The sequence below is a fragment of the Balaenoptera borealis genome (assembly GCF_965194805.1).
Source record: "Balaenoptera borealis genome assembly, chromosome: 21".
Lineage (NCBI taxonomy): Eukaryota > Metazoa > Chordata > Mammalia > Artiodactyla > Balaenopteridae > Balaenoptera > Balaenoptera borealis.
In genome coordinates this window covers 9,449,718-9,476,909 of record NC_138880.1, presented here as the reverse complement: position 1 = coordinate 9,476,909, position 27,192 = coordinate 9,449,718, and the positions used below count along the sequence as shown (strand labels likewise).

The 27,192-nt window shown below is 42.3% G+C and overlaps 1 protein-coding gene across 5 annotated transcripts in view; it reads left to right on the top strand.

Moving 5' to 3' along the window:
* The window catches only part of UNC5D (unc-5 netrin receptor D), a 582,894-nt gene that overhangs the window by 498,871 nt on the left and 56,831 nt on the right, over nt 1-27,192 (top strand). For 4 of the 5 annotated variants that reach the window (XM_082374962.1, XM_082374961.1, XM_082374959.1 and 1 more), the window contains 3 exons: nt 7,721-7,906; nt 11,747-12,124; nt 17,340-17,424. In XM_082374962.1, the coding sequence (XP_082231088.1) occupies nt 7,721-7,906; nt 11,747-12,124; nt 17,340-17,424 (649 nt within the window). The remainder of the gene's footprint in view (nt 1-7,720; nt 7,907-11,746; nt 12,125-17,339; nt 17,425-27,192) is intronic. The other variant, XM_082374960.1, reaches the window with a different exon arrangement.

The following is a 27,192-nucleotide window of genomic DNA, read 5'->3' as shown; positions in this document are numbered from 1 at the left end:
GGTCCTTGTTGGTTATCTGTTTTATATGTAGTAGTGTGTATATGTTAATCCCAAACTGCTAATTTATCCCTCCCCCCCTTCCCCCTTTGGTAACCATAAATTTGTTTTCTATGTCTGTGGGTTTATTTCTCTTTGGTATATAAGTTCATTTGTATCCTTTTTCTTTTTAGATTCCACATACAAGCGATATCATATGGTATTATATGTCTTTCTCTGTCTGGCTTAGTTGGAGGATAAATTTTCTCTTGGTGTAGTGTAACTTTTTATAGTTCCTAAAACATTTTCTCATCATATGCATGTATTCTATTTATTCTTTTGTTTCAGCAGGACAGAGGTTAACTGGTTAGGGAAATTATGGAACATGGATCATGAAAGGTTTGATGTTAAAAACAAATGCTTTAAGTTCTTTTCGACGAAGAGCTAAGGATTTCGTGGATGTGAAAAGATACTGCATCTTTGCGAGGTTTATCAGAGTCGGGAGAAGGATTTGGGGGGGAGGTGATTAGGGAGACCAGGCTGTGTTTGCAGGCAGAAGGCAAGGCTCAGGTGTGGAGGCAGAGTTGAAAGATGCAAGGCCAAAAGGGAATAATGAATGAAGCCAGGTACCCGCGGACGCAGGAGAGGGTGGATCGGAGCTGGCCGGACAGAGGAGAAGCAGCTGTTCAGGGAACAGGGAAAAGGAAAGGAAAAACGCAAGAAGGAGCACAGGAATTCTGAGCTGTGGAGGAGGGAACTCACATAGGAGGGCCTGTGTTTTTTCAACTAGAAAAGGGGCCAGTGAGAAGCAGGGGTGTTGAAGAAAGGAAACAAAGTTCAGAGTAACTGTTTTGATGAAAAGTGTTATTTGGTCATAGGACATGAATCCAATAATTACTCGGCTGCAAGGAGGGCCCCGGTGAGTTTGCAAAGCATCGGATTTTTGATGATACCCACCAGTCTAGCTGGTGAGTTTCTCCAGCGGGGCAAGTTGACCTCAGTGCAGGGAGCGACCCTCTAATGGTTAAGCTATTTGGGAGTGAAGACCGATGGGTGTCCAGATGCTGCCTGTGCCATTTTCTCATGACAAAGCCTTGAGCAAGTCTCTATCTTATCTGCACCTAAGTCATCATTGTGAAAGAGGAAATATGATACCTACCTCAAATAGATTTGGTTGTGAGGATGAGAATGTGATCACACCTGTAGCTCTCAGAGAAGCAAGCACAAGCTTAGTGCTTCTTTACTGGGTTACCCTTGCCAGCAAGAGGTATTGTTGCCGAAATTCGGCCTCTGTACACTGGTGCCGGATGAAATCTCAGAGACAGAGTTTGGGATGAAATAGAAAGAGCGAGCTTTTTTGCTTTGCCAGGCAAAGGGGACCACAATGGGCTAACGCCCTCAAGCCTGTGTGTCCCGCCCTGGAGGGGGCAGTGAGGAGTTTTATAGTAATGGTTCACGGAGCAGGGAGGGATTAGCTCGTGGACGTTCTTCTGATTGGCTGGTGGTGAGGTAATTGGGAGTCGGCATCATCAACCTTCTGGTTCCAACCGGTCTAGGGTCTGTGTTCCTGTGGGCAGCAGTCTTCATCTGGTGGGGGTCTACTTCCTATAAAAGCAATTTAGGAATGTGTGTCAGGCCTTTATCTGTATCTTTCAGGGAACTGGGAGTTCTGTTATGTGGCAGAATTATCGTCTTAATTGTTACCAGTTCCCCAGCCCAACAGCTATTCTTTATTTCTACATCTTAACATTTCCCAATCATTAACTTTTGAGTCCAACTTTTACTTCAGAAGACAAGGACACAGGGGCTGGTACACGGTTTCAGTATCAGGCAGTGTGACCAGGACAGAGGTTAACAGCTGGATAGAGAATGAGCCAGAGAATCGATTCTGGAGCCAACTGCCTTGGATTGAATCCCAGCTCTGCTACTTACCAATCGTGAGGCTTTGGGCAAGGCAAGTGATTTTCTGGCCTCAGTTTACACATTTAACTGGGCACATTTTTACAAGGTTGTTGGAAGGATTAACATGAGTTAATAAGTGTAAAGTAGTAGAACAGTGCCTTGCACGTAGTAAGTGCTATTTAAGGATGTGCTGCTGTTGTTATTAATGACAACAGTAAGGAGGTTTTGGAGGATGGCAAGTTGGAAAAGCGAGATGCTGATTGGTGACAGGATTATGAGAGTCCAAGCAATGCAGATATAATCGGAATTGCTTACCGTGGTTGACCATAGCTGACCATTTAAAAGCTATTTTCTGATGTGTTGAAGAAAAAAATGTTGCTTCTCAATGACAGCAAGTATAAACAACTCGAACAATAACTTCTGTTATGCTTCCGCGTGCAGTTAAATACTTGGGCACATGACTCTGTACCTACATAGCACTGCCTGTGCTGGATAAGGAGGGACTGGTCCACAGATGGCTGTTTCCTGGAAGCCCAGCACAGCAGCTGGATCTTTAGCCTCCTATTTATTTTGCCTCTCTCAGCCCTCTCTTTGTATTTATGTGTGAATTCCTTAGTAATTCACTGCCTCACATATATACCAATTCAAGTTGCTGAGTTTTTTTTTTTTTTTCTTCCCTGAAACGGGAGCAGTGGTCATTTTATGATATCTAATGAGATAAAACAGAATAGCATCTTTTTTTTTAACTTTTTATTTTACATTGGAGTAGAGTTGATTAACAATGTTGTGATAGTTTCAGGTGTACAGCAAGGTGATTCAGTTATACAAACACATGGATCTATTCTTTTTCAAATTCTTTTCCCATTTAGGTTGTTACAGAACATTGAGCAGAGTTCCCTGTGCTGTACAGTAGGTCCTTGTTGGTTATCCATTTTAAATATAGCAGAGTGTACACGTCAGTCCCAAACTCCCTAGCTATATGTTTTGAAAGGCATTTTGTTGTCCTCCTTTGTTCATTTGATGTACCTATCTAATCCTGTAAAATGGATTCTTATATGTAGTTAACCTCATACCATGGGAATTGAGCTGAATTTCCATGAATAAGCGGCATTAATATGTTTTGCCAGTGAGAGTCCTGTGGAGAGTGGAAGGCAAACTAAGTAAACAGCCCTTCGCTTTATTCCTTTGGGGACATAAGTTACTATGAATGCCTCGGTGTGATTATAATTCATGAAGACAGGAACTTGCTAATACCCAGTCCTTGAACTCTGAAGTTCGAAGGGGCTTTGAAAGGTCACTTAGCCTTTCTCGCCAACTTTGCCCAAAAATGAAATAACCGCAGACGACTGTCAAGTCACGCCGGTTTTGAGAGCCTCTGAAAGGAGATTTCATAAGCTCCCTCAGAAAGGAGGCTTTTTTTTAACAACCCTCCTTGTAGAAAAGGTCATTCTGATATCTAAGCAGAGTCCCAACTGCTATAACAAAAGGCCATGTGTCCTCCTTTTCAGCCCTTGTTAGAGATGGTGGAGAGCTGGTTACTAGCTTCTTTGTAAATGAAGGTTCATTGGGCACCTACTGTGGCCTCTTCTTAGAGCAACGCTTTATGCGTGAAAGAGCCCCCCACAGGCCACTTTCTAGTTCTCCTTTCTCCAGGCCAAATGAACCCATAAACATCCCCTTTCCAGGGTCCTAGTTTCCAACTATTAATCTTTGTAGCCTTTCTCTGTAGATGCTTCACAATCCTTCCGGCAATGAAAAGATTCCTCTGTAGTTTCGGACTAATTTGGAATATAAGAGATTTCCCAGTCCTTGTTTTTTTCTTTTTGTTTTCTTTAGCCTATAGATTACACACAAGTTTTTCTACCACATGTTGGCTCCTCCTGAGCTTGGCCTAAAACTTTCGCAACTCTTGGAGAGAGGAAAATAGGGATGAAGACACAGGAAAGACATCAATCACACGTCGATACGTAAACAGAAATTCAAAGAAAAGTACCCTATGCCCACAAAAGGCAGAATAGCCTGATCTGTCAGGGGGTATCAAGGCTTTTGTTCAAAATCACTTGGAGGAAACAAACCAGCACCACATGAGTGTGAGAGTGAGCAGACAGGTATAAACATGTATGTGTGTGGATGTAAAGGAAGAAGAGAGTCTCTGGGGCAGGGGTTCTACAATCAACCTCAGACCGGGATTTCCTTCCTACTTCTCTTCCCACAGTCTGAGACCAGGCAAGCGATCAACACGCAGTCGCACAATGATTCAACGCAAATTTCTGTGGGAAATGATAGAGATAGAACTGCTTGTGAAGAACTTAAAGCAGTTATACAGAATGCACTCAGATCATTAACCATCAGAAGATCCAAAAAGAGTTCTAGGAACCGTAAGTGATAGAAGAGTTTAGAAGACCATGGGTTGGCAGGGTTGGCTGGATTGGCCAGGACAGAGTCACTTTCTTGGAGGATGAGGCCCTGCGCTGGCACCTGGCAGATGGGTAGATAGAGATGGGTAGGGCCTAGATGCCTAGTGGTATGGGGTGGGTATAGGGCAATGACCCGTCATTATAATCTGAAAGGTGAACGGGGCTGTTCGCTAGCAGAGGTCCACCTAGCCGGTAAGTTAATGACTGTTGAATCTGGGGTGTAGACAGTGTGGAGCGCAGGAGCGCAGGGCTGGACGTAGAGAAAGCTTTCCAGTCCTGGGAAGAGCCTGCACCCTGTGGGCGTGTGACCGGAGCAGCTCCCCTGGGAAGGGGAGCACACGCACTCACTCTTGGGATGATTCTGCAGTTGCACCCCTCCCAGTGCCCGTGTGCTCACAGACACCTACACCCAGCCTTCCCCTTCTCCCATGAAACTGTGCTGAAAAACGTGGAACTAGACCTCAGGTTCTCCTGGGGCCTGTCCTGAACACACATGAAAAGGGAATCAATTACGTTTGTGAGCACACAGGAACCCTTATAGGGAAACCCACTCTACTGTCCTGGAGAAATAGATTAGAAAATGGTGGGGCAGAGGAGGAAAAGAAAAGAAGAAAGAATGAGGTGAAGTAAAAGCAGATAGATAGAGAAGAAAAAAAAAAAAAAAGAGGAAAAAGAAGCAGGGTGACCCAACTTTAGAAGAATGTGAGCTGTAAGGATGACTGATTACATCTCTTGAGACGCACACACGTGGCTTTGAGGACTTGTGTCTACCTCTGTAGCTGCACCTGGATACCAGGATCCCATCACCACCTTGTCTTTTACCAGTTTTAAACAAGAAACAACCGAGAATATGGACCACATGTTAATTCACCCCGTATCCTCATTTCTGCTGCATGGTTGAGCCTCCACAAGTGTGTGTTGAATGAATGAAATTATTAGATCCTGAACCTTTGAATTCCCCGCACAGATTGTTCTTGTAAAATAAATCCCACTTTGCTTCTCTTTCTGTAGGAGTCCATGGACTTCTGCTTTTAGATCAGACTGTCCCACCAAGTGCCAGAGTGAGCCTCATAAGGAAGCAGTGCTCTCCGAACAAACCTCTCTCCCTTCTTTCCCTACCCTATCCCCAAAGTCCCCGCATTCATTTTTTTAAATTCTGTAATTCAGTATTTCATTCTCTTAAGTCAAATACATTCTGCACCTATTCCTGGGAGAGGAAACACAATGAGCTATATCCAACATCCATACCTCCGTCTGAAGGCATAAGTAGGGTCCTTCCCTAAAACAGGACTTGTATCTGGAGGGCAGAGAATTCTGGTTACCTAGGTAGCAAGAGGGTGGACACATAAAGAACAAGATAGGAATCCAGGGGAACAAAGACAGCTTGTTCCTGCTACTTAGTTTTGTTTCAGGATTTCGTGTCCAGTGATGTCCATTTTCAGCAGAAGTACTTTCACCCTGGTCATCTTCTGGCTCCTGGTCCTATTTTAGTACCTGGGAAGCTAAGGATGCCTTTGTGTCTACTTCGCCAACTCAGCAAGAGAGCAACTGCATTCAGGACACTGTCAGGCTCTTGCTCTGTGTGCTCAGTTGCCGAGCAGGTGTCTTCTCCCCAGATACACCTTTTAAGATGGTGGTGTCATCAGTCAGCAGCGCCCAAGGACCTGGAGGGGAGGGGTGGGGGAAGGCTAATTGGTTCCAATCCAAAGTTCTCTCACTGCTCCTGGTACCCTGGCTTGCTGCACCTGTTGTGTTCTGTGTCCTCTCTCTGCTCTAACAACTCCCTCCAAGGAACTTAATTGAGTAGAGGGAGGGTGAGACTGTAAGTGGGGTGATAACTGCCGTCCTTTCTCCCCACATGACATAGGTAGACATTTGGGGTTGGTAACAATCATCATCCCCATGGTTCTGGGTGTCTAGGGAAGACCACCACCAATGCCCCATCCCTCTCCCTCTCCCATTTGGTCCATCATGAAGTTGAACTAAAGCCTAAATCACACCCTGTTTCTCCATACCTCCCAGGCTGTTGTGGTTATGAAAAGTGTCTGATAATCCTCTGACCTTTCAGTTACTGTTCTTTGGGATGACTGTTCTTCTCCTCGCGAATTATTTTTATGTGTTGACCGCCCTATTACTGAACCGGTTCTGCTTGATTTCCTTGTTCCCTCTTTAATTTGGTGGCATCTTATTTTATAGTCCACTAACTTTGTTGAAAATAAATGGACTTATATGGTTAGTATTACTCAGTTGGTAACGTAAGTACCATATTAGGGTACAGTGAATGCAGAGTAAGTGCCGTGCAATTACAAGGTAAATATATGATGGGTTTATTTTATCTGCTAAGCCCAAAAGGGGTGACATAGTAATTACTTTTGGACCTATTAAGTATACCTACTGCATAATCTGTAGGGAAATCAATTATGTAGTTAGTACTTGTCACCTTCCATTTTTACACACGTTTTTAAGATGATGTGGTCTTGGGTAAATGTCATGCTGAGTTGCAGTAGCCATTATGAATCTCTTCCGGAATGAACCACACCCAGTGTACATCTAGCAAAAGGGTTGGGAAGCAGCTACAGCTTACCTTGGGGTATGGGGAGACACCCACAATCTAAATTCAAACTAACGCTTTTATTTTTGCTTTGCCCATGCATTCAATAGGATGGAGTAGGAGAGGTATGGGAGAAACAGCATGTGCCCTCTTAGAGACCAGTCCTCTTCCACAAAAAATGTATTAGAGTCGAGCATTTAATTGGTGCCAGAAAACATTTACCGTGGACATAAGAGCGCCTGGGATCAAACCCTTTTCATATCTCACAACAGAAAGTCGCTCATAATGATTGTAAATACCCTGATGTCTGTCACTATTCTGATGAACTGAGTGACGTGCCAAAGCTCAAGTTCATACTTGTGAGCTCTGGTCTCCTCTCTCGACTCATAGACCATGCGTTACCCTCTCACCCTAGACCGCTCTCTGTGAATGCATGCGCCCCAGGTCATAGACAAGCAGAGCAATTCACCTGTATCTTGTCATTGTACGTGGGTCTCGTGTCTTCCAACAAAAATAAAATATAAAAAATACTTGGCAGGGCAATAGGACTTCCTAAAACAAGCAAATTAAGGAGTTGCCTGTTTTTCCTTGAAAAATATATTCTTTGCAAAATTGATTCTGTTCCAGATTCCATTATGTGGTGAGCTACCTTAATGCAGTTACATTATTTGACTAGCATCCCTTTGATTTATACAAGGTCTTCTAGAAACATGATTATTGTGTGAAAGAGAGTCCAACTCACAGCTAGCTACATTTATCATTTCGTCTGATCAGTATCTCCCAAAATTCCGATAGCATTTCATTCTGTGTCCCAGGGTGGGTCTTTGGCCCTGTGCCCATGTTGGCCATTTAGGATTTCTCTTGTGTCTTTCAGGCATTGAGAATGCCAGCGACATCGCTTTGTACTCAGGCTTGGGCGCTGCGGTCGTGGCCGTCACGGTCCTGGTCGTCGGCATCACGCTTTACAGACGGAGCCAGAGTGACTACGGCGTGGACGTCATCGACTCTTCTGCATTGACAGGTGGCTTCCAGACCTTCAACTTCAAAACAGTCCGTCAAGGTCAGCGGCATAGGGCCCCCCAACACTGCGTCCCCAGGACCATAGACTACATTCACGCAAGACCCTGGCGCTCTTTGGTCCTGTGTGAGGGTAGCTCTTGGTACTGGGAGCCACTACCAAATTGTCTTCACTCCTTAGGACACCAGGTTCGATGGAGGAGTCTGCCTGAGTCCTTGGCTGCTGTGAGGATCAACGGGTCTCGATTTACTCCTACCGACATTTTATATGAGGCATCTCATTGAAATCTTTGATATGTAGTGAGCCTAACAAGTTATTTCATCTAAGATCACCTAACTTTGTATTTTAACCAGCCTGCTTTGGGGATGTATATTTAGTTAACTAAAGTACTGATTATTCAAGGCTAAGGGCCAACGACTATACCAGGCATATTTATTACACCACTTATTAGGTGGAGTTATTTTTGTGGCTTCTATTTTAAATAAGTAAAAGGATTTTCAAGGATCTCTGATGGGCCAGTTAGCCAGGGAAAGAATGAAATTCCCAGCCTAAATGACTCTGCTGTTGCCAAGTTAAGGCAGTCTTTTGTTGTGGGGAAAGAAAATGTATCATGTCAAACTACAGCAATATTCATTTTTAAAACACAGAGTCATTTAATTCTCTTATCCGAACCACTCTATTCCTGATTGGGAGATGGGGGTGAGACGGATGGCTTTTATTTTACAAAATGAAATTGTCTCGCTTCCGTAGATGAAGTTTTCTACCTTGACCCTCGTGGTCAATATTGTCACTTTTATCTCTGTTTACTGCTTGTCAGTAGCACCTGCAGCACATGACAAGAAGTCTCAGTGCTTGGCAGTGATGGAGTAGGGACGGGAAAGCAAAGCAGGAGCCCAAGCAGACTAGAAATTGGGAGATGGCCGGGAGAGACAGGATGCATGACTGCTTACCACTCACTTCTGGCCCCTCGGCTTCAGGTCCGGGTCTGAGTCTGGTTGACCTCAGATGAGAACACATCCCCTCAATGTGGGTATAGAGCTTAGTATATATGATTTAATTAGAAATACATCCAATGAAGAACTGATCTTTTTTTTTAAATTTATTTTATTTATTTTTATTTTTGGCTGCGTTGGGTCTTTGTTGCCACGCGCGGGATTTCTCTAGTTGCGGCAAGCGGGAGATACTCTTCGTTGCGGTGCGCAGGCTTCTCATTGCAGTGGCTTCTCTTATTGCGGAGCACGGGCTCTAGGCGCGCGGGCTTCAGTAGTTGTGGCACGTGGGCTCAGTAGTTGTGGCTCACGGGCTTAGTTGCTCCGCGGCATGTGGGATCTTCCCGGACCAGGGCTCAAACCCATGTCCCCTGCATTGGCAGGCAGATTCTTAACCACTGTGCCATCGGGGAAGCCCAAGAACTGATCTTTTTAGTGTGTAAGAAACTAGAACTGTATTTCCATCAAATCATAAGATAGCAATGTCTTTGACCCTAACACTTGAAAAATAGACACTATACAATAGTGTGAGAGGCAGCTTTGTGCACAACCTCAGAGACTTTGAAATCAGATAGATAGACTTGAATCCAGAATTGCTGTAGGACATGGTGAATCAATTATTCTCTCTCAGCCTCAATTCTTACAGCTATAAAGTGGAGATACTAACATCTATCTCAGGGGGTTCTTGTAAGGATGAAACCACCTGGAATAACATGGGTCATAAACCCTTGGCTTATGGAAGGGCCTCAGTAAATGCAGTGAGTATCGTTCTAGAAGCCAGTTGTTTCCTCTTACCTTGGTACAGGACACCGCTGAGTTCCATAGAGCACCAGGTACCATGTGAGAGGAGTGGTTCCCTGACCTGAACACTTGGGGCAGGCTGACTTGGATAAGCTGAAACACACCTCGTTACCGTGACGCTTCTCAGGATGTACTTGCACTGTGAATTTCTAGGAGAGGATGTAGCCTTTCCAAACTTACTTTACCATTTTCTTTGACCAAGAATTCACAAAACTAGTGATACAAGCAGAAACCCTTTATTAAAATTCTACTCTCCCCCATGTTCATGGTGAGGCTACACCGTACACTGATGCTCTGTTGTCTTAGTGACATCCCTTCTTGAACAAATATGGCTGGAGCCCCAGCAAGGTGAACGGTGAGGCTTCAATCGAATGTCATACGTAGAGTAGATCAGGGACCTCGAAGGACATCTAAAGAAGAACTTGGGGTCACTGGGGGATTGTCCCCGATCAAACTTGAATCAAGTTGGCTGCCAACTTTCTTCAACTGTGGACTCTGTCATATGTATATATTATGATAATCAAGCACTTTAGACTTGAGTCTAACTCTAGGAAATGTTTTTTGCTTCTTGGCTTTACATAAGATAGGAGGGTCTTTTAAGAGTAGCCAGAAATTAAACTCCAGAAGGTAAGACAAAACAGCCATGAGACTCAGAGATATGCTTTTTCAGGTATCGGGTATCTGGCTCCAAACTCTTTTCAGATGTGAGATGGTTCTTCAGTCCCGCTTCTTGCCTGGGAAAACCATAACCCAGGGTAAGGCTGGTACCTATAGAGTTCAATGCAGTTCTGTTACAAAGCTCAGCTCCTTATTATGCCTGTGTCTTAGCACAAGAGGCTCAAACATGAAAAAAAATGCCTCATCAAGGTGCCTTTAGATCTATAAGGTCATTTCATCTCATTTTGAACCTCTTCTGCTATGATTTTGGATTCTTAGAGCATCAGAACAAAGAGGTGGGAAAAGTCAGGGTTATAGATTTCCTGCTGGCATTGTTATAAATTATGAAAATGGAAAAACAATAGAGGCTAATATGCTATGGCCTGCAATTGCAACATTTTCAAAAATATCATACTTGAAACAGTTTTGTCAAGCCCCAAAGGAAAATGGTTTAATATGGTTTGGGTTTCAATTTGAGATGTCACATTGACGGACTGATATGGGTGGGAAGTTTGGAACTGAGGGTTATTTTGTTATTTACTAATAAATCAGATTACTTCATCACAAGAAAATGTCACAGCATTTTTTTTTATACTTGGCCAAAAAAAAAAAAAAATATATATATATATATATTGGTAAGTCCCAACAGCTGAGAAAGTCCAATTTCTCATGTTTTTGTAAGGATTATTTTTCTCCATTTGTTTTGAGTCAGTCAGAAAGGAAGCCATTCTAAGATGCTCCCCGTGTGGAATCTGAGTCTCCCTATCCCTGTGTGGTACCCTCTTTGCCTCTCAGAGTGACATACATGCTATTAGAGCCAACTGGCTACTCAGCCATGGAGCGATTCGTGAAGTCCCCTGACACTTTTGCTCTGAGGACACATCATGTCCTCCCCCAGCCCCAGAAACTGCCCAGAATCCCACGTGAGACGTGCCGGCACCCACGCCACCTCGGTTATAAACAGCACCCCCTCGTCACCATGCTGTGTCATCTCTTGCCATTTAAAATGAACAGATGTTACTTTTGCTCCAAACTGGCTTGCAAAACAGCTTTCTCTCCTTTTTATTTTTTGGAAGCTTCTCTTTGCCAGTTAAAATAATCCCATAAACCATCATACCTGAGTGAGTTGCCTGGTGGAGTGCCAGAAATACTTGTTTTGAAAAGATGATAGCATGTAAAGAACTCTGGAAAGTGATGCATTTGGTCAGTGGCATTCAGGGAACTGACTGTGAAAGCCAGAGCTCCTGATTCCAAGGCTCTGGGCACTCACGATCGGCCTATTAGAGGTGCTTTAGATGCCCAGGGTGGGTCTGAAGGGCTAGCCTTGACCGGAGCAGCTGGCGAGCCTTTGTTGCGCAGTTAGGAGAAGCAGATGTAAAGGCCTGACTGTGATGCTTTCCGGTTTCTGAGTGACAGATCAATCTTCTTTGACCAGGTAACTCCCTGCTCTTGAATTCCTCCATGCAACCAGACCTAACAGTAAGCCGAACATACAGTGGGCCCATCTGTCTACAGGACCCCCTGGACAAGGAACTCATGACGGAGTCCTCACTCTTTAACCCTTTGTCGGACATCAAAGTCAAAGTGCAGAGCTCATTCATGGTTTCCCTGGGAGTGTCTGAGAGAGCTGAGTACCACGGCAAGAATCATTCCGGGACTTTTCCCCATGGAAACAACCGCAGCTTCACTACAGTGCATCCCAGAAATAAAACACCCTACATCCAAAATCTGTCATCACTTCCTACAAGGACAGAACTGAGGACCACTGGTGTCTTTGGCCATTTAGGAGGACGCTTAGTCATGCCAAATACAGGTGGGTGGTAAGTGTGCGTTTGTGTATTTTCTCACGTTTGTTTGAACGTGTTATATTTACATAATGATGTCCCGTAAGATTCATTTATAAGATGTTGACTGTTCCCATGTCAGAGTGACAAACACCGTGGCTCCATAAGTTGGCTTGATTTACGTGGCAAACCAGAACCAGCACTGAGATTAGATTTTGCCATCTTCATCTCAGCATGGACCGTACACTCCATCAGATGCTCTGTTAGGGTTGACAGCCATATTGGCTCAAAAGCTTCGGGTGGTCCCCAGAGCTTAAGCCCCCTTGAAATATATTTCCTAGAACATGATCAGGAAGCACTGAAAACATTCTTTGACGTGACTGAAAAATACCATTTTTATAGCGAAGCATGGTTTATGCACTAGTCGATAATTTACTGCAGTGACACTCAAACGTCCTCAGTAACTGACCTAATAAACACCATCGGTGTCTGTCAACCTTACTGTAATGTTGCTGTATGATGCGCAGTGATGAGGGTTCCTTATGGGGTTGCTCTTTTGAATTCAAACTTCAGATCCGTGGCCATATAGTTCTCAAGAGTGTTTTCTTCCTTTGGGTTGGAAGATTTTCTTGATGTTTTGACAAGGTGTACCGCCCAGGTCACTTTGAAAATGACACCCTACCTATAGATTAGTCTTCAGAGTTGCCATCTAAGACCTAACTGGATGGAGGAAGAGAGCCATCTCTCCTCCAATTTCTGAGCAACGAGATTTAGGGAGTGCTCTGAATCATCACTGTTGGCTGAGAGGAAAGGGAATATATCAGATCTGCAAGTGTTGTTAAAGAACTGGCTAGCGTTGAGTCAGGACCAGCAGGGCCTTGGCAGATTTCTCTGTAGGGTAGAACTAACCCACCTAAAATATCAAACATTTTCTCTAATACAATGAATTCTGTAGTAGAACTAGTCTGATGCTACTATTCCACTAACTGACCATCTAAGTAGCTTAGTGACTTGCGCCTGCAGTTTGTTTCAAGCTGATGATTGTTTGGTTTTCCTATATCAGTCGCTTCCTTAAAAACTTCATTTCAGGCAAATAGCCCTCCAGTACAGCCCCAATGATGATTTTGTTTTCTAAACTTCCAATTCTCTAAATCTTCCTCGGTCAGTGTTCTCGGATGTGGTAAGAAAATTTGTTTAAGTATGTCTGAGTGTCAATGTGTGACGCCTTCCGCCTGGTGAGATTTGGCAGATAGGAGATTGATGGGACATGAGCAGGCGGCCATATTAACAGGTACTGTTCTTGTAAGAATCTGTAAATTGGAAGTGTGGGATCTGGAAAAGATACAAACCCTGCCCTTTCAAAAAGAAGAGTATATATATATATATAAAATATATATATATATATACACATCAGAACTATATGAAGTTGCATGTTGAGTTTGAATACTTTGATTTCCACTTTCTTACCTAGTGCTTGGCACTTAGGTGCCTCTCAGTAGTTACTGGTTGAATAGATTGGCCCACTCTTCTCTCTTCCCATCCTTGTGTGTCTGTGTGTGTGTACATTTACACACACGTGGAGGAAGTGCCAAGATCCACCCATTTATTGGCTGTTGAACGTTCATCAAAGAAAGTGAGATGAAATCACGATGAAACAGATTTTTTTCTTGTTTCCCTTCTGACTTGAGAGGCACTTGGGTTGAAAACTCAAAGTTCTGATAGCGTCTTCTATGATTCCCAAACGGTTCCTCTGTGAAGGCGCATTTTCAGAGCTCTGAACAAGAAGCCCTAGACAAGACTGAAGCTGTTCACTGGGAATGAGTTTGAGGAAAAATTAGTGTGGGGAACTGAAACATATGCTCTGTTATTTGCAGAACATAAATGTAAAATATGCCCTGGGGAGCTAAAGTATAATGAAGCAAGGCACAGAAATTAAATTGTTGTAATGTCATCATCCATCCCAAATTATTGTGGGGTGCCTGGCAGTGGTCCCCACACTCTCAGAATCATTTGTTATGCAAAACATGAACTAAAAAACTCAGGTGGTTCTGTTGTCCTATCAAATAAAAGGCTGTCAGGGTAGCAGGTGGAGTTCGGGGGAGAGTATATTTTTCTTTAATCAGAGATAACTCGTGAATGACATGTTGAAAGTAGATACGTCTTTAGGGGACCACAGGCATAAAGATTCACAGAGCCGTTCGTTCTTCGTAAGGGGTAACTTGCCACAAGCAGTACCACCTCCCATGACCTTTGCCTCTGTGTTAGACTATCTATCTGCAGTTGCCACATACAATTTACATGTTTGGGTGGGGGGAGGGAAGTATGTTTAAAGGATAATCGTGCAAAATTGTTTAAAGCTCCAATGATCCCGTACATTCAGGTTGAATTTAGGAGTATTATGAATAATGTTTCACTGTAAACACAAGAATTAAGCCGACTTCAAAGGAATGTGATAGGATCTGCTCTACAAAACAGCCCTTTCTCAAAAGTCCACACGCATATTTATTCTGACTCGATCTGGGAGTTGATTGTCAGGCCCTCATGGCCTGCAGAAGACAGCATGTCTCAAAGCCTGGCTTTTTTTTTCCCCCTAAAAATATTGAATCCTGTTCATATAGTCATGATTTATTTTTTGAGCGCCTACTCTCTGCCAGGCATTGTGCTACATGTTACTGAGGTAATAAGCCATAGTGCTTTTTTTTTTTTTTAACCCCGTATTATTTCATTTATTTGAGAGTTTAGAAAAGACAAACTAATCAACATGTCAGAAGGCAAATAAATCATCATTTGGGCTGGCGATCAAACTGACTTCTAAAGGGCATGAGGGAACTTTCTGAGGCAGTAGAAATGTTCTGTATCTTGATCGCGATGGTGGTTACATGAGAGTATACATTTGCCCCAAAACTCATCAATTCGTATACCTAACATGGGTCCATTTTTAAGCAAGTGAATTATGCCTCAATCAAGGGGAAAAAAGGAAGAGAAAAATGGGAAACGGGAGCACAACAAAACTCTTATTTTGGCTTAATTGCCTCAGATGGCATTATTTCTTGATGATAACCTCCTATGCGTTTCTGTGTCTAAAGAATAGGGTCCAAATGTCTCTGCTGTCATCATAGTCTAAAAGAGAGGCAACAGAGAGAAACTGCGATGCCAAACTACACACACAATGTCTGGTGTGTGTATTCATGTTGACATCCACACACACTGAATACCCTGTATTACAACTTCTGCTCCCCAGCAGGGAAGGATGTAATGGAGACCCCTTCATTCGGCAACTACATGTAAGGAAGAATGGGCAATTAAGGGAGGAGCCAGATCGGAGGCCACTAAGTATGGCAATTACAGTTCTCCTACTGTTGACATGAGGGTCCAGAATATGAATGAACACCCTCGCTGAAAAGCTGTAAGCAAGATTTAAATGGGCCTCATTCTTAGTATTAGTGAAGGATACTGACGGTAACTAACGTCTTACTGAATAATGTTCATAAATGTGAATCACAAGTAACTTGTTTTGCCCTGAGTCTTGCATTCTTGATTCTATAGCAGCTAACAGGCACATAGAAGGATATCGGTAAAGCCTGCCATCTCTAGGTTTAAATTATCATCAGCAACCTGAAAGCTTCCTGTGTGATCACATTAGCTCTAATAAAAGGAGAAAAGGTGAGTGCTGCATTATTCAAAGAATAGGAGACTACCCTGAGATTTTATTTTGTAAAGATCTTACTGTGTCTCCATTTCTTTTTATAAACAAGAAGGTACATTAAAGAGAATCTCTGCCTGCTCTAGACTCTTCCCTCTTGGCCAAAGTGAAATATTTAGTTCACAGCATTCAGGAGGAAAAAGGGGAATTTTCAAATGCAGTGTGATGTGCCCCCCTTCCCTTCATTATATGATTTTACTGAAGTAAGGCTACTGAGTTTTTTTTTCAATTTGACCTTGAATGAATATGGTTAAGTCACCTTTTCTAGCTTCTGTTTGCAAATATGGGGCCAAATAAGTGGCTACACAACAACCTATAAGTTCCTAAGCTTATCCATGCTTTTTCCTTCTCCAGTTTTCTTGACAAAATGCACTACTCCATGGGTCACCTCCCTAAACTGACTTCAAGATGCACCATTTAGAAGACAATTACACACCAGGCTCTAGCAAAATGTTAGATGGCTCACCCATCATCCCAGATACCTTTTTAGGAAATGAATGGATAGAGACAGAGAAGTACCTTTTGAAATTTTAGAGTCAATTAACTGATAAACTCATATATTCTCAGATATGTTTGATAGTGCCAGGTCTCAGGACACCAAATCTTCTAAGAGAATTTTTTAAATGCTAGGAAGACTATTTTTTTTAACTTATTTTATTGAAGTATAGTTGACTTACAATGTTGTGTTAACTTCTGCTGTACAGCAAAGTGATTCAGTTAAACCATAATGGAAAAGAATATAAATGTGTATATCACAGGATACTGAATATAGTTCCCTGTGCTATACAGTAGGACCTTGTTGTTTATCCATTCCATATGTAATAATTTACATCTGCTAACCCCAAACTCCCAATCCATCCTTCCCAACCCCAAGTCTGTTCTCTATGTCTGTGAATCTCTTTCCTAGGTTCATTTGTGTTAGATTCCATATATAAGTTATAGCATATATTTGTGTTTGTCAGACTTACTTCCCTTAGTATGATAATCTCTAGGTCCATCCATGTTGCTGCAAATGGCATTATTTCCTTTTATATGGCTGAGTAATATTCCATTGTATATATGTACCACATCTTCTTTATCCATTCCTCTGTCGATGGACATCTAGGTTGTTTCTATGTCTTGGCTATTGTAAATAGTGCTGCTGTGAACACTGGGGTGCATATATCTTTTCAAATTAGAGTTTTGTATCTGCCCAGGAATGGGATTGCTGGATCATATGGATCATATGGCAACTCTATTTTTAGTTTTCTGAGGAACCTCCATATTGTTTTCCACAATAGCTCCACCAATTTACATTAGGAAGACTTTAAATAAAAATCTAATTTGAGTACACAGTTGACTAATATGCAGTTCTTTATGTCACTTTAGGAAACAGTGTCTTCTTCATTATCATTTTGGACTTTATAAACTTTGCCAGGATTGGAATTTCATAAAGTGCTGTGAGGTGGTCCCTCTTTGAGGGCAGCTGTAAGCTGTTCAGCTGAGGTGCTTCAGGATAATTGGAGAATCTACAAATGATTTCTTGGCTTTTTCTGTTTCAGGGGTGAGTTTACTGATACCACATGGTGCCATCCCGGAGGAGAATTCTTGGGAGATTTACATGTCCATCAACCAAGGTGAACCCAGGTAAGAGACAGAGAAGGATGGTATATTAATGAGATCTTAAGTATGAAATGGAACTTCTGCAGAAAATCTGAAGTTATTAAGATAATGTGGCATGGTGGTGTGTGGGTGAGACAGTGAGCTACTTGACTATATAGAGGGAAAAACTAGTTGCAAAACTGTTGGCTGTCCATTTTGTAGGCAGCTAACCCAAGTCACCAACATCTAGACAGCAGACACTGAAACAGTAAATCAATAGGCAAGGCATAATCAGGGTCTCTCCACAAACAGTGACTGCGTCACAGAGCCTTCCTCTCAAAAGAAGAAAATATCATCCCTGGAGGTACCCTTTGGTGCTACACATTATGAAAATGCAGAGAATAACTGACCTGTGACCTTTTAATATCAACAGAAGACCTGCCCTAAAGCCGAGAGACAATTTCTTAGGCAATTTTCCTTAAAGAAAAAAATAGTCTATACTTCAATAGCTTTCAGGTCTGACAAATTTCAGCAGCATTAAATTCAATTACATGAACAAATCTTGCCGCATACCCTTAATGAAAGTAGTTGGTTATTTTCCTAGTGCAACTATAATATTTGTAGAAATGTTGCCTGCCTCCACACAAGATAAACCAAACTCCTCTTGAGAAAGCAATTTCTCTTATAAACTGGGTCTGTATACCTCTGGCATTTTCAGTCATAACATCTTGGTTATTTTAGAATAGATTTTGTCATTGTTTGTTAGCAAAAAAAAAAAAAATACACACACGAAGGAAAAACAGTGGAAGGAAAAACAGTCAGAGAAACAGATGGTTTGAACAGACTTTGATAGCTATCTCCATAAGAGGATTTGTTGGTAACCAGTGGTTTTAACTTTCTGCTCTACGGCAGTTGAGAAAAAATAGAAGAAAAGGCTCTGCTAGTTGGTTGCTGGGGAGACTTTCAGAGGATTTGCACATAAGCTGTGCTATGTCGGGCTCTTATGTTATTTCCTCAGTTCTTCAGTTCTGTAGACCTAGGTCCTTTACCTGTGCACCTGAAAACATGCCAGTGTTTAAATATCTTTACTTGGCAAAAAGGGCAAGAGGTTTTATTCAAAATCTCAACTAAGCAGCCCTAAAAATGGAGTTCTCTGGATGAGAGTCACCTCGTTTTTCTCTCTTTGGTGGATTTATTTAAGCAACTGTACCTGTTCAAAATTGAGGTCATGGTCAATTATACATATGCTTCTAAATGCATCACCCTTCAAAAATCAAGTTTGAGGCAGAATCCAGTCAACCTTGCCTGAAAATCATGGCCTCCTGCAAACCCTCCTCCCCACTGCATCCTGCTGCCTTAGTGGTTTAGTGGTAATGAGTCCACGGAGCCTGTGTTCAGCTCCTTCCTCTCAAACCCACCCCCAGGGTCTTTCACATCATTATGCAAGAACCAGCCTAGGGCTCATCCACATTTTCAAAGGCATCTAATGCACAGCTCACCTCAATCCCCATCTCTTACTAGAACTTTCTTTTTAGGAGGTCAGAGCTAGAATGTGTCCAAAGGCATCAAACATACAGGGACTTAAATTAAATGGCTCAAAAATGAGGGAAATATTACTTGGGACATCCTGCAGTTGAAAAATAAGAAAGAGAAATACATAAAAAGTCACCAGAGCTCAAAGACTTTGAAAGACGGCTTTGGCCTCCTGGGATCACCCCCTGCTAAGCTTTGTAAGTTCCATGTTAATCAGTTTGGTTTATCCATCTGTATCTGAGGTACAGGTTCATTGCTGCTGTTCAGGAAGGTGGGTGGAAACAAGAAGAGTTCCTCTAAGACTTCACATCTATGAAGTAAGCGTGTTCTTCTCCGTTTAACAGAGGATGAAATAAAATTGTAGAATGCACACATTTTTTTCCACGTTGCTGAAACCTTCCCAGATGTTCCTACTTCACACCACTAGACTACAGCCCACTTAGCTTCCTTGGCTAGTCTCACTCCTTTTTGAGGAGCTCCAAACTACATACTTCCAAAAACACTAAAAATAGTAAATGCCTTTTAGTTACTTTTTCTAAAAGCTCAGGTACATTTTTTTTTCCATCCTTGCCAGGAGGCTGCTTGCATCTGAGTCCTGCTTTTAGTCCTGTGATGAATCAGGGGAAGACAACTGATATAGCTCTTCAGTGTCATCTTTTCTTTGTAAGGTCACTTGTAAACCCATTTTCATCTCATGCTGTCTGTCATTCTGAACTTGTGTCCAGATTAAGGCCCATTTCCTCAAAGTTCGTGGAGCTGCAACGGCACTGCTCTGGCTCTTTCACCTTTGCCTCTAGAGCCATCTCAGTTCCCCCCCTCTTGGGTCACAGGTGTGAGAACTGACTTTTCTGAGTCTCCATCATCTCCACACCCAGAGAATTACAGTGGGATTCTCTGAACACCATCTTTATGCTGTGTTGAAAGGCTGTTCCATTTTGCTGTTGATGATTTATTTCTGTTGCTCCTTTCTGAGTTACACCCCTGGTGTAGCAGGGTGATGATTTAGTGGAACCGTAATGGATATCAAGGATCCAAGCTCTGTACCAGATTTCCAGGGGTATGGGTGTGTGGAGTTAGACTCAAAACAAGCCCCTGTATTCAAATAGTCTCAGATGGATATATTTAATATTCTGGTAAGTTTCAAGGGAGGTTGTTCATTGTTTGAATGGAAAGTGCCCTGTCTCTCTTGGGACGTCCTACTTGCATACGTGGGAAGTCTGTAAGAGGACACTGTACTTTCCATTAAGTGGAATGATGTCACTTTCCTTCCTCAATGTCCCTGCTTTGTCTACACTCTCAGACTTGAACAACCATCCTAATGAATCTTTTCTAACCTCCTCCAGCAGTCTGGACTTTTGGTTGGTTATAATGCTGAGGGAATTAACTCTGTTGACTTTTTGTACATATATACACCTTAAATGCTTCGCTAGAAGGGGACTTCACATCCTTGGGAAAGTAATTACTTACCTCTGTTTCAGTATAACTTGCAAAGGTGCTGTCACATGCTTAACTCGTTTAATCTCCCCAGTTATGTTCCAAAGAAGGGGGTTTTGTACCAATTTTTGAGATGAGAGAAAAAGATGTAAAAAGGGAAGGTTCCAAGAAGTGAGGCTGCTTTGCGAGGGCCTGTTACTTACCGGTGAGCTGGGGTTTGACTGCAGGATATCTGACTCCAATTCCGGTGCTCGCGGACTAAAGGATGCCACCTCTCCTTGACGTCGGAGACTTTAGGGAAACAGCTTTCTGACGTTGCATTCCAAGGTTTGGCCCTGTAAAGAGGCATTCCCTGGAATCGCTCTGTAAGAGCGCTGAGAATTAGGCAGGACCAGGAGGCAGCATGAAGCCGAGCATTTCTTAGACATCTACAGAGGTAACTGGCTATCGTTACGTCATCATAGTTGAGAGAAAAAGGTCTGGAAACAGGTGTCACCTCAGTGCTGAAACTTAGTGGACCTGATGTTAGGAGACATTTGAGTTCAGGGGCTAAGAGTGTGCACTCAGGCATCCGAGCTCTGGGTTCAGACTTAAGACTCACTGGTTTTATTCATGTGACCTTAGGTAAGTTAATGAAGCTCCTTGACCCTGTGTCCTCATCTGGAAAACAATAGTAGGTACCTACCTCCTAGGGATGTTGTAGGATTGCATGATCTACAGTGATACTACAATTTGAAAGATAAAATAAGAACACCTAATTGATACATTTATATTTGATAAAGTATTCTACCTCCAATATTTCCTTTAATCTTCTCATCCATTCCTGCTGTGGTAAGTAATAATAATTACCCTAATTTTGTAGATTTGAAAATTAAGACCAAAAAAAAAGTTAGTAGGTTTGCCTACGTGGTAGCAGGACTGGGTACCAAAACAAAAGTTTCTGACTAATAATGTATCTTTAGACTATGTCACACTCCCCACTTTAAGGAATAATTAAGTGTATTATTCTTGAGTCCAGTAAGACATGTTTGATGAGAGATGGGGCTTATGCCTAATAATGGAAATACACCGTGAAACATACAGAATGGGGCCCAGATTTGGCAAAGACAATAACTTTATACTTCAATGTGGAATTACACTGCCATAGAGGATTTCGCAGAAAACAATGGGAAAAATAGAGGAGGCCCTTAATCTATTCTAAGGATAGATTCAAAGAGGCATAGTAGGGAAGGAAGGTGGCTAAAAGATCAGTAGAAATTCACCAGACAAAGAAAGGTATAAGGGTTATTAACTCAGTGATTTCCAGCTCCAGGATACATTTTCCAGTATTTGTAAGGTAGGAAGGGGGTATAGAACAGTAGGTAAATCCAGGCTTTTTTATTTTTAAGTGAGGTATACTTGACTTAAAATGTTAGGTTCAGGTGTACAGCAAAGTGATTCAGTTACACATATATTTTTTCAGATTCTTTTCCATTATAGGTTATTACAGGATACTGAATGCAGCTCCCTTTGCTATACAGTAAATCCTTGTCGTTTATCTATTAATCCCTACCCCTAGCTTTCCCCTTTGGTAACCGTAAGTTTGTTTTCTATGTCTGTGAGTCTGTTTCATAAATAAATCCATTATTTTAGATTCCACATATAAGTGATATAATATTTGTCTTTGACTTCACTCAGTATGATCATCTCTAGTTGCATCCATATTGCTACAAATGGTAATATTTCATTCTTTTTTATAGCTGAGGAATATTCCATTGTGCATATGTACCACATCCCTCTTTATCCATCTGTCTATTGACAGACACTAGGTTGCTTCCATGTCTTGGATGTTGTAAATAGTGCTGCTATGAACATTGGGGTGTAGGTATCAAATCCAAGCATTTATTCTCTGCTTTGAAGTCACTCTGATGCCCGAATATTGCCTTAAGCAGCTTCCTTCCAACTCAACCCTTCCGTCTGTCTGTGGCTGGGCCTGGGGTAAAGTTTCAGGCACTGCTCCACTCACAAAATAGAGGATGCTTCGTGATGTCACAGAAGCTAGAGTAGCCTCACCGACAGGCAATGGCATAAACTTGGAGCTGCCAGAAGTATTTGCTGGTGAGAGGCCCTTAGGATTCTCCTGGATCAAGTGTATTTAAGAAGCTAAGTCAATGCCAAATGTGGCCACCCTTATCGAAGCTGGCTTTGGAGGGCAGGAAACCAGCATAGTGATCACTCTCAACAAGGCTGCCTCTTTTCCCAAACTTTAATTTGAAAGAATTTGGGTCTTTTCTTTCTAACATTTCTTCAGGAGCTTTGGGGGGATGTGGATTTTTTCATCCTCTCTAAACAGGTTTTGGTAACTTTTATTAAACAAGGGTGTTTAATAGAACTGCCCTATGATCCAGCAATCCCACTCCTGGGCATATATCCAGAGAAAACCATAATTTGAAAAGATACATGCACCCCAGTGTTCATTGCAGCACTATTTACAACATCCAAGACATGGAAACAACCTAAGTGTCAGAGGAATGGATAAAGATGTCATACATACACAATGGAATATTACTCAGCCATAAAAAAGAGTGAAATAATGCCATTTGCAGCAACATGGATGGACCTAGAGATTATCACACCAAGTGAACTAAGTCAGACAGAGAAAGACAAATACCTTATGATATCACTTATATGTGGAATCTAAAAAAAAAAAAGTACAAATGAACTTAAGGTCACCCAGAGGGGAAAGGGGGGAATAAATTGGGAGACTGGGATTGACATATACACACTACTATATATAAAATAGATTAACTAATAAGAAACTACTGTATAGCACAGGGAACTCTTCTCAGTACTCTGTAATGACCTATATGGGAAAAGAGTCTTAAAAAGAGTGGATAGATGTATATGTATAACTGATTTCACTTTACTGTACACCTGAAACAACACTGTAAATCAACTATACTCCAATAAAAAAATTTTTTTTTAATTAAACAAGAGGATTAAAAAATCAATTGTCTCCTTTCAGAGATTTCCCCCACATACACCCCAATAAGAAAATGATACGGATGTAGCACAATCATCCCACTTCCCACTCCCAGCTCTCGTTTTGTAACCCCCTTCCCACCCATGGTTGGTGAGTAGAGAAATGGACCAACACATTACTATATGGAGCTTTCTTCTGAGAAGCAATAAAATGAAACCAAAGGCAACCATTCATTTCTTTTTCCAGTTACACTGTCATGTGGATATTCCTGACCAAATGCTTAGACTAGAGCTGGAAATGTAATCTTACTGAAGAATTTACAAAAGGACATATATTTGGAATTTGGGCTCAACCCAGATGGAGTATTTCAACCACTGTTTTTCTACTGTGCTTTTATTTTCTCTCAAATGGTATGGTCTTCCCACTGGGTACATCTTGGGGTGAGGATTTCTTGGGGGGAGGATTGGGAAGGCAGACATGGTGGTGTTAGGAAACATTAACTTTTGGGGGGAGTGGTGCCTTGATGGTGCAATAGCTTTGATAGCAAAGCATGAAATAAGACCAAATACAAGACTAGGAAGACAGAAAAAGTAGGCCTGAAATGGAAGAGAGTAGACAATTTCTTCTCTAGTAACACGTTCACCATTCAGCACCACACTGTAGCTACTTCTAGGGAATGGCTTCATGTGGCCTTTCCTCCATGGTTGCAAGAACGACACACAAAATTATAAACACACACTTGCTCACCTACCATGCCTGATAGAGGATACAAGCACTCAGAAATGTCCTTAGGCTTTTTGGGAGGACCTCATTTCTAGAAGGCTAAAAAGAAAACAGATATGTATGGCCATTCTACTTGTAAAAATGGTTTTAATGAAATGAATCTGTTTCTAGTAAACTACTCTTTATGTCAAAGCAGACATTTGAGGCCATTCTAAAAGCACCCATCCCAGTAAAATATGAAACTGAGTTCATATTTTATGAACTGAGTTCATATTTTATGAATCAGAGCCTCCAAGGGCTCTGATTTCACAGAAGCTAAGAACCCCTGCCATCAGGCTACTGCAATTAGTGTAGTGGTCCCAGTCAAAACCTTACCTCTTGAGCATAAAATAAGAGCACCTGCCTTTGGCTCTACCCTGACACCAGGTGACAGATCAGGACATTACTGCAGGGAGGAAACCTGGCCAAAACCTCTGGGATGATTTGCATCTCTGTTTGCCTTCTCCAGCTTGGAGGACTTACCCACTAGGTTATGTCTCAAGCCATCCTACAGCAGCTCAGGCAAAAAACAACAACAAAAGAATTCTACACCTTCTCACTGCAAGAGTTACGAGCTCAGTTCAGTCAGTGACAAGGGCCAAATGTACTCAGTACTGTGAACCAAGAAAAACAGGACCCCTTATATGTAAGGAGGTTACTCTGGTGGAGGCGTTGGTTGGAGGACAGATTGTGTATATGTAGGAAGATCATGTCTGGAAGATCTCTCTAATTTCAGAGATTTCGCCAGGGTAATGTCAAGTCTAATTTTCCCACCTCCCTGCGGAAGCTGCAGAGAAACATCATTTCATCAGAATGGGCACCACCACTCCCCCGCCCACCTACACATCATGCCTTATCCCTCCCTATTGATGTAAGAATTGCACGTGAAGTGAGAAAAAGAGAAGTCACATTTTGGAGAAGTATGGGGATCCAAGATGGCTGTCCCTCTGCTCGCCAAAGCCAAAGAGAGTAACCCCAGGAGAACTACTCATAAAATTCAGGTCATCTGCAGGAAATGGATATCGATACCTGATTTTCTCATTGTTTATCAGTTTGTTGACTTGTTCAATGCTTCCAGGGAAGAGGGAAAAAATAAAAAGCTTTGAGAGGGCATGCTGCCAAAGCCCAGGAGAGAGCGGCAAAGAGCTCTTCTGTAATCTCCAGTTCCCCATATTCCCAAGAGGTAGAGAAGACGAACCTAGGCCAGGAAGTGGGAGCCAGAGAGGTTAAGTGAGATGGAAAACAGGTTTGCCAGAGGCCACTTCAGTGCCAGGAAGAGGGGCTCAGAGAGTAGGTAAAGATGCTGCCAGCTGGGGGCTGGTTGGCAGGTGTACCTGAAACACACAAGGAACAACAGATGCTTAGGGGTAACTGTTTGCAATCCAGTCACCTGCACCCTCTGTTGGTGAGGCCTTTTGGAGTCATCACCTATTTATACTGAATTCATTAAGGATTATCTTAAGAAACTTAAGCCATCCAAGAAAAATACGCCACAGTTAAGTAGGAGATGGTGTATATTTTCCTTTTCTCTACAGAAATAAGCTCGTGGAAGAGGGAATGCATGAGGGAACAAGTTGTCTGCTTCAGACCCAGTAGCTAGAACCTTGTGTGTGTTCATGCAAATATGCATGAGTGTGTGGGCACAGGTGTGTCCGTGTGCATCGCTACTGGGAGTGGGAGTGGAATTTTGAATCAGATGTGAGATTAAAGTTTTTACATGAACAAAAATCAGTCCAAAAAACAAACTATTTTAATAATTCAATGTTACTGAAAAGTTATGGAATCAAAATTAAATATCTTCAGGGTACCCTGCTACCATGGACAATTCCATGAAGCACAACTATTAGAGTGACTACTAGGAAAACTAGAACCACTTCATACCATAATAGATGAAACCCCAAAAGCAAACCCAGTTAAATGAATGATGATATTGCAGTGTGCTACATGTGGTGACAAAGATACCCAAATATTAACCAGGAGTGAAGGGATGAACCCTGGGTAAAGGCTCAGGGAAGGTTTCAGAGAGGAAGTGACAATTGACTTAAAACCTGAAAGACAGAGAGTAAAGGGCATTCCAATCAAAGGGAACAGAATGTGCAAAGGCACAGAGGTATAAATAGCATCACATAGGGACTTCCCTGGTGGTCCATAAGAATCCGCCTTCCAATGCAGGGTATGCGGGCTCAATCCCCTGGCCAGGGAACTAAGATCCCACGTGCCGCAGGGCAACTAAGCCCGTGCGCCACAACTACAGACCCCACGCACTCTGGAGCCTGCACACAACGACTAGAGAGAGACGCCCGCGCACCGCAACAGAAGATCCCGCGTGCAGCAACTAACACCCAAGGCAGCCAGAAATAAATTAATAAAAAAATAAATAAATAGCATCACATATTTTGTAACTAAGCAAACCAGAACAAAATATGAAAGGAAGAGTGATGAGGAATGCAGCTGAAAAAATAAAGATTTGACCATGTAGAGTGTTGTTTGCTGCCTAGGGGAAACTGAAATGTACTTGATGGGTAGGGATTGCTGAGGCTGAAGATTCGGGAGACCCGGTCATATTTACACTTGAGATGTATTATCTTCTGCTTCATCTCCACTGCCACTGGCCACGTTCAAGTCTTCATCATACTAGTATCCTTCTGAGCACAGTGAAAAGATGCCTCATTTTGCCTAGCACAGATATTAATAGCCCTCCTTTTCACACTCAAAAGTATCTCAATTTGGACAGTAAATTATATTCACTCTACTTCTGAGTGTCCTTGTCTCTAGTTGCGAACGTTTTAAATCCTTTCTCTAATCCCCACGTTGCTGTCAATGGGGATTTTTTTTTTTTTTAAGTGAAGCAAGTAAAGTGTTTATTAGGAGGAAAAAGGACAGTACGTGTGGATAGACACATGGGCGGACTCAGAGAGAGAGTCGCACCCTCCTGTCAGTTGAATCACTTTTCTGGGGCATTTCTTCTGGATTTCCTTTGGCCAATCATCTTGCTTTGCCGCGTTGTGAGTCCATATTCGGTTTATCTCAGGGTCCTCCCCTGTGTGCATCCGCATCTCTTAGCCAAGATGGATTCTAGTGAAGAGGCCTATGGGTAGTTTTCATCACTTACTATGAGGTGG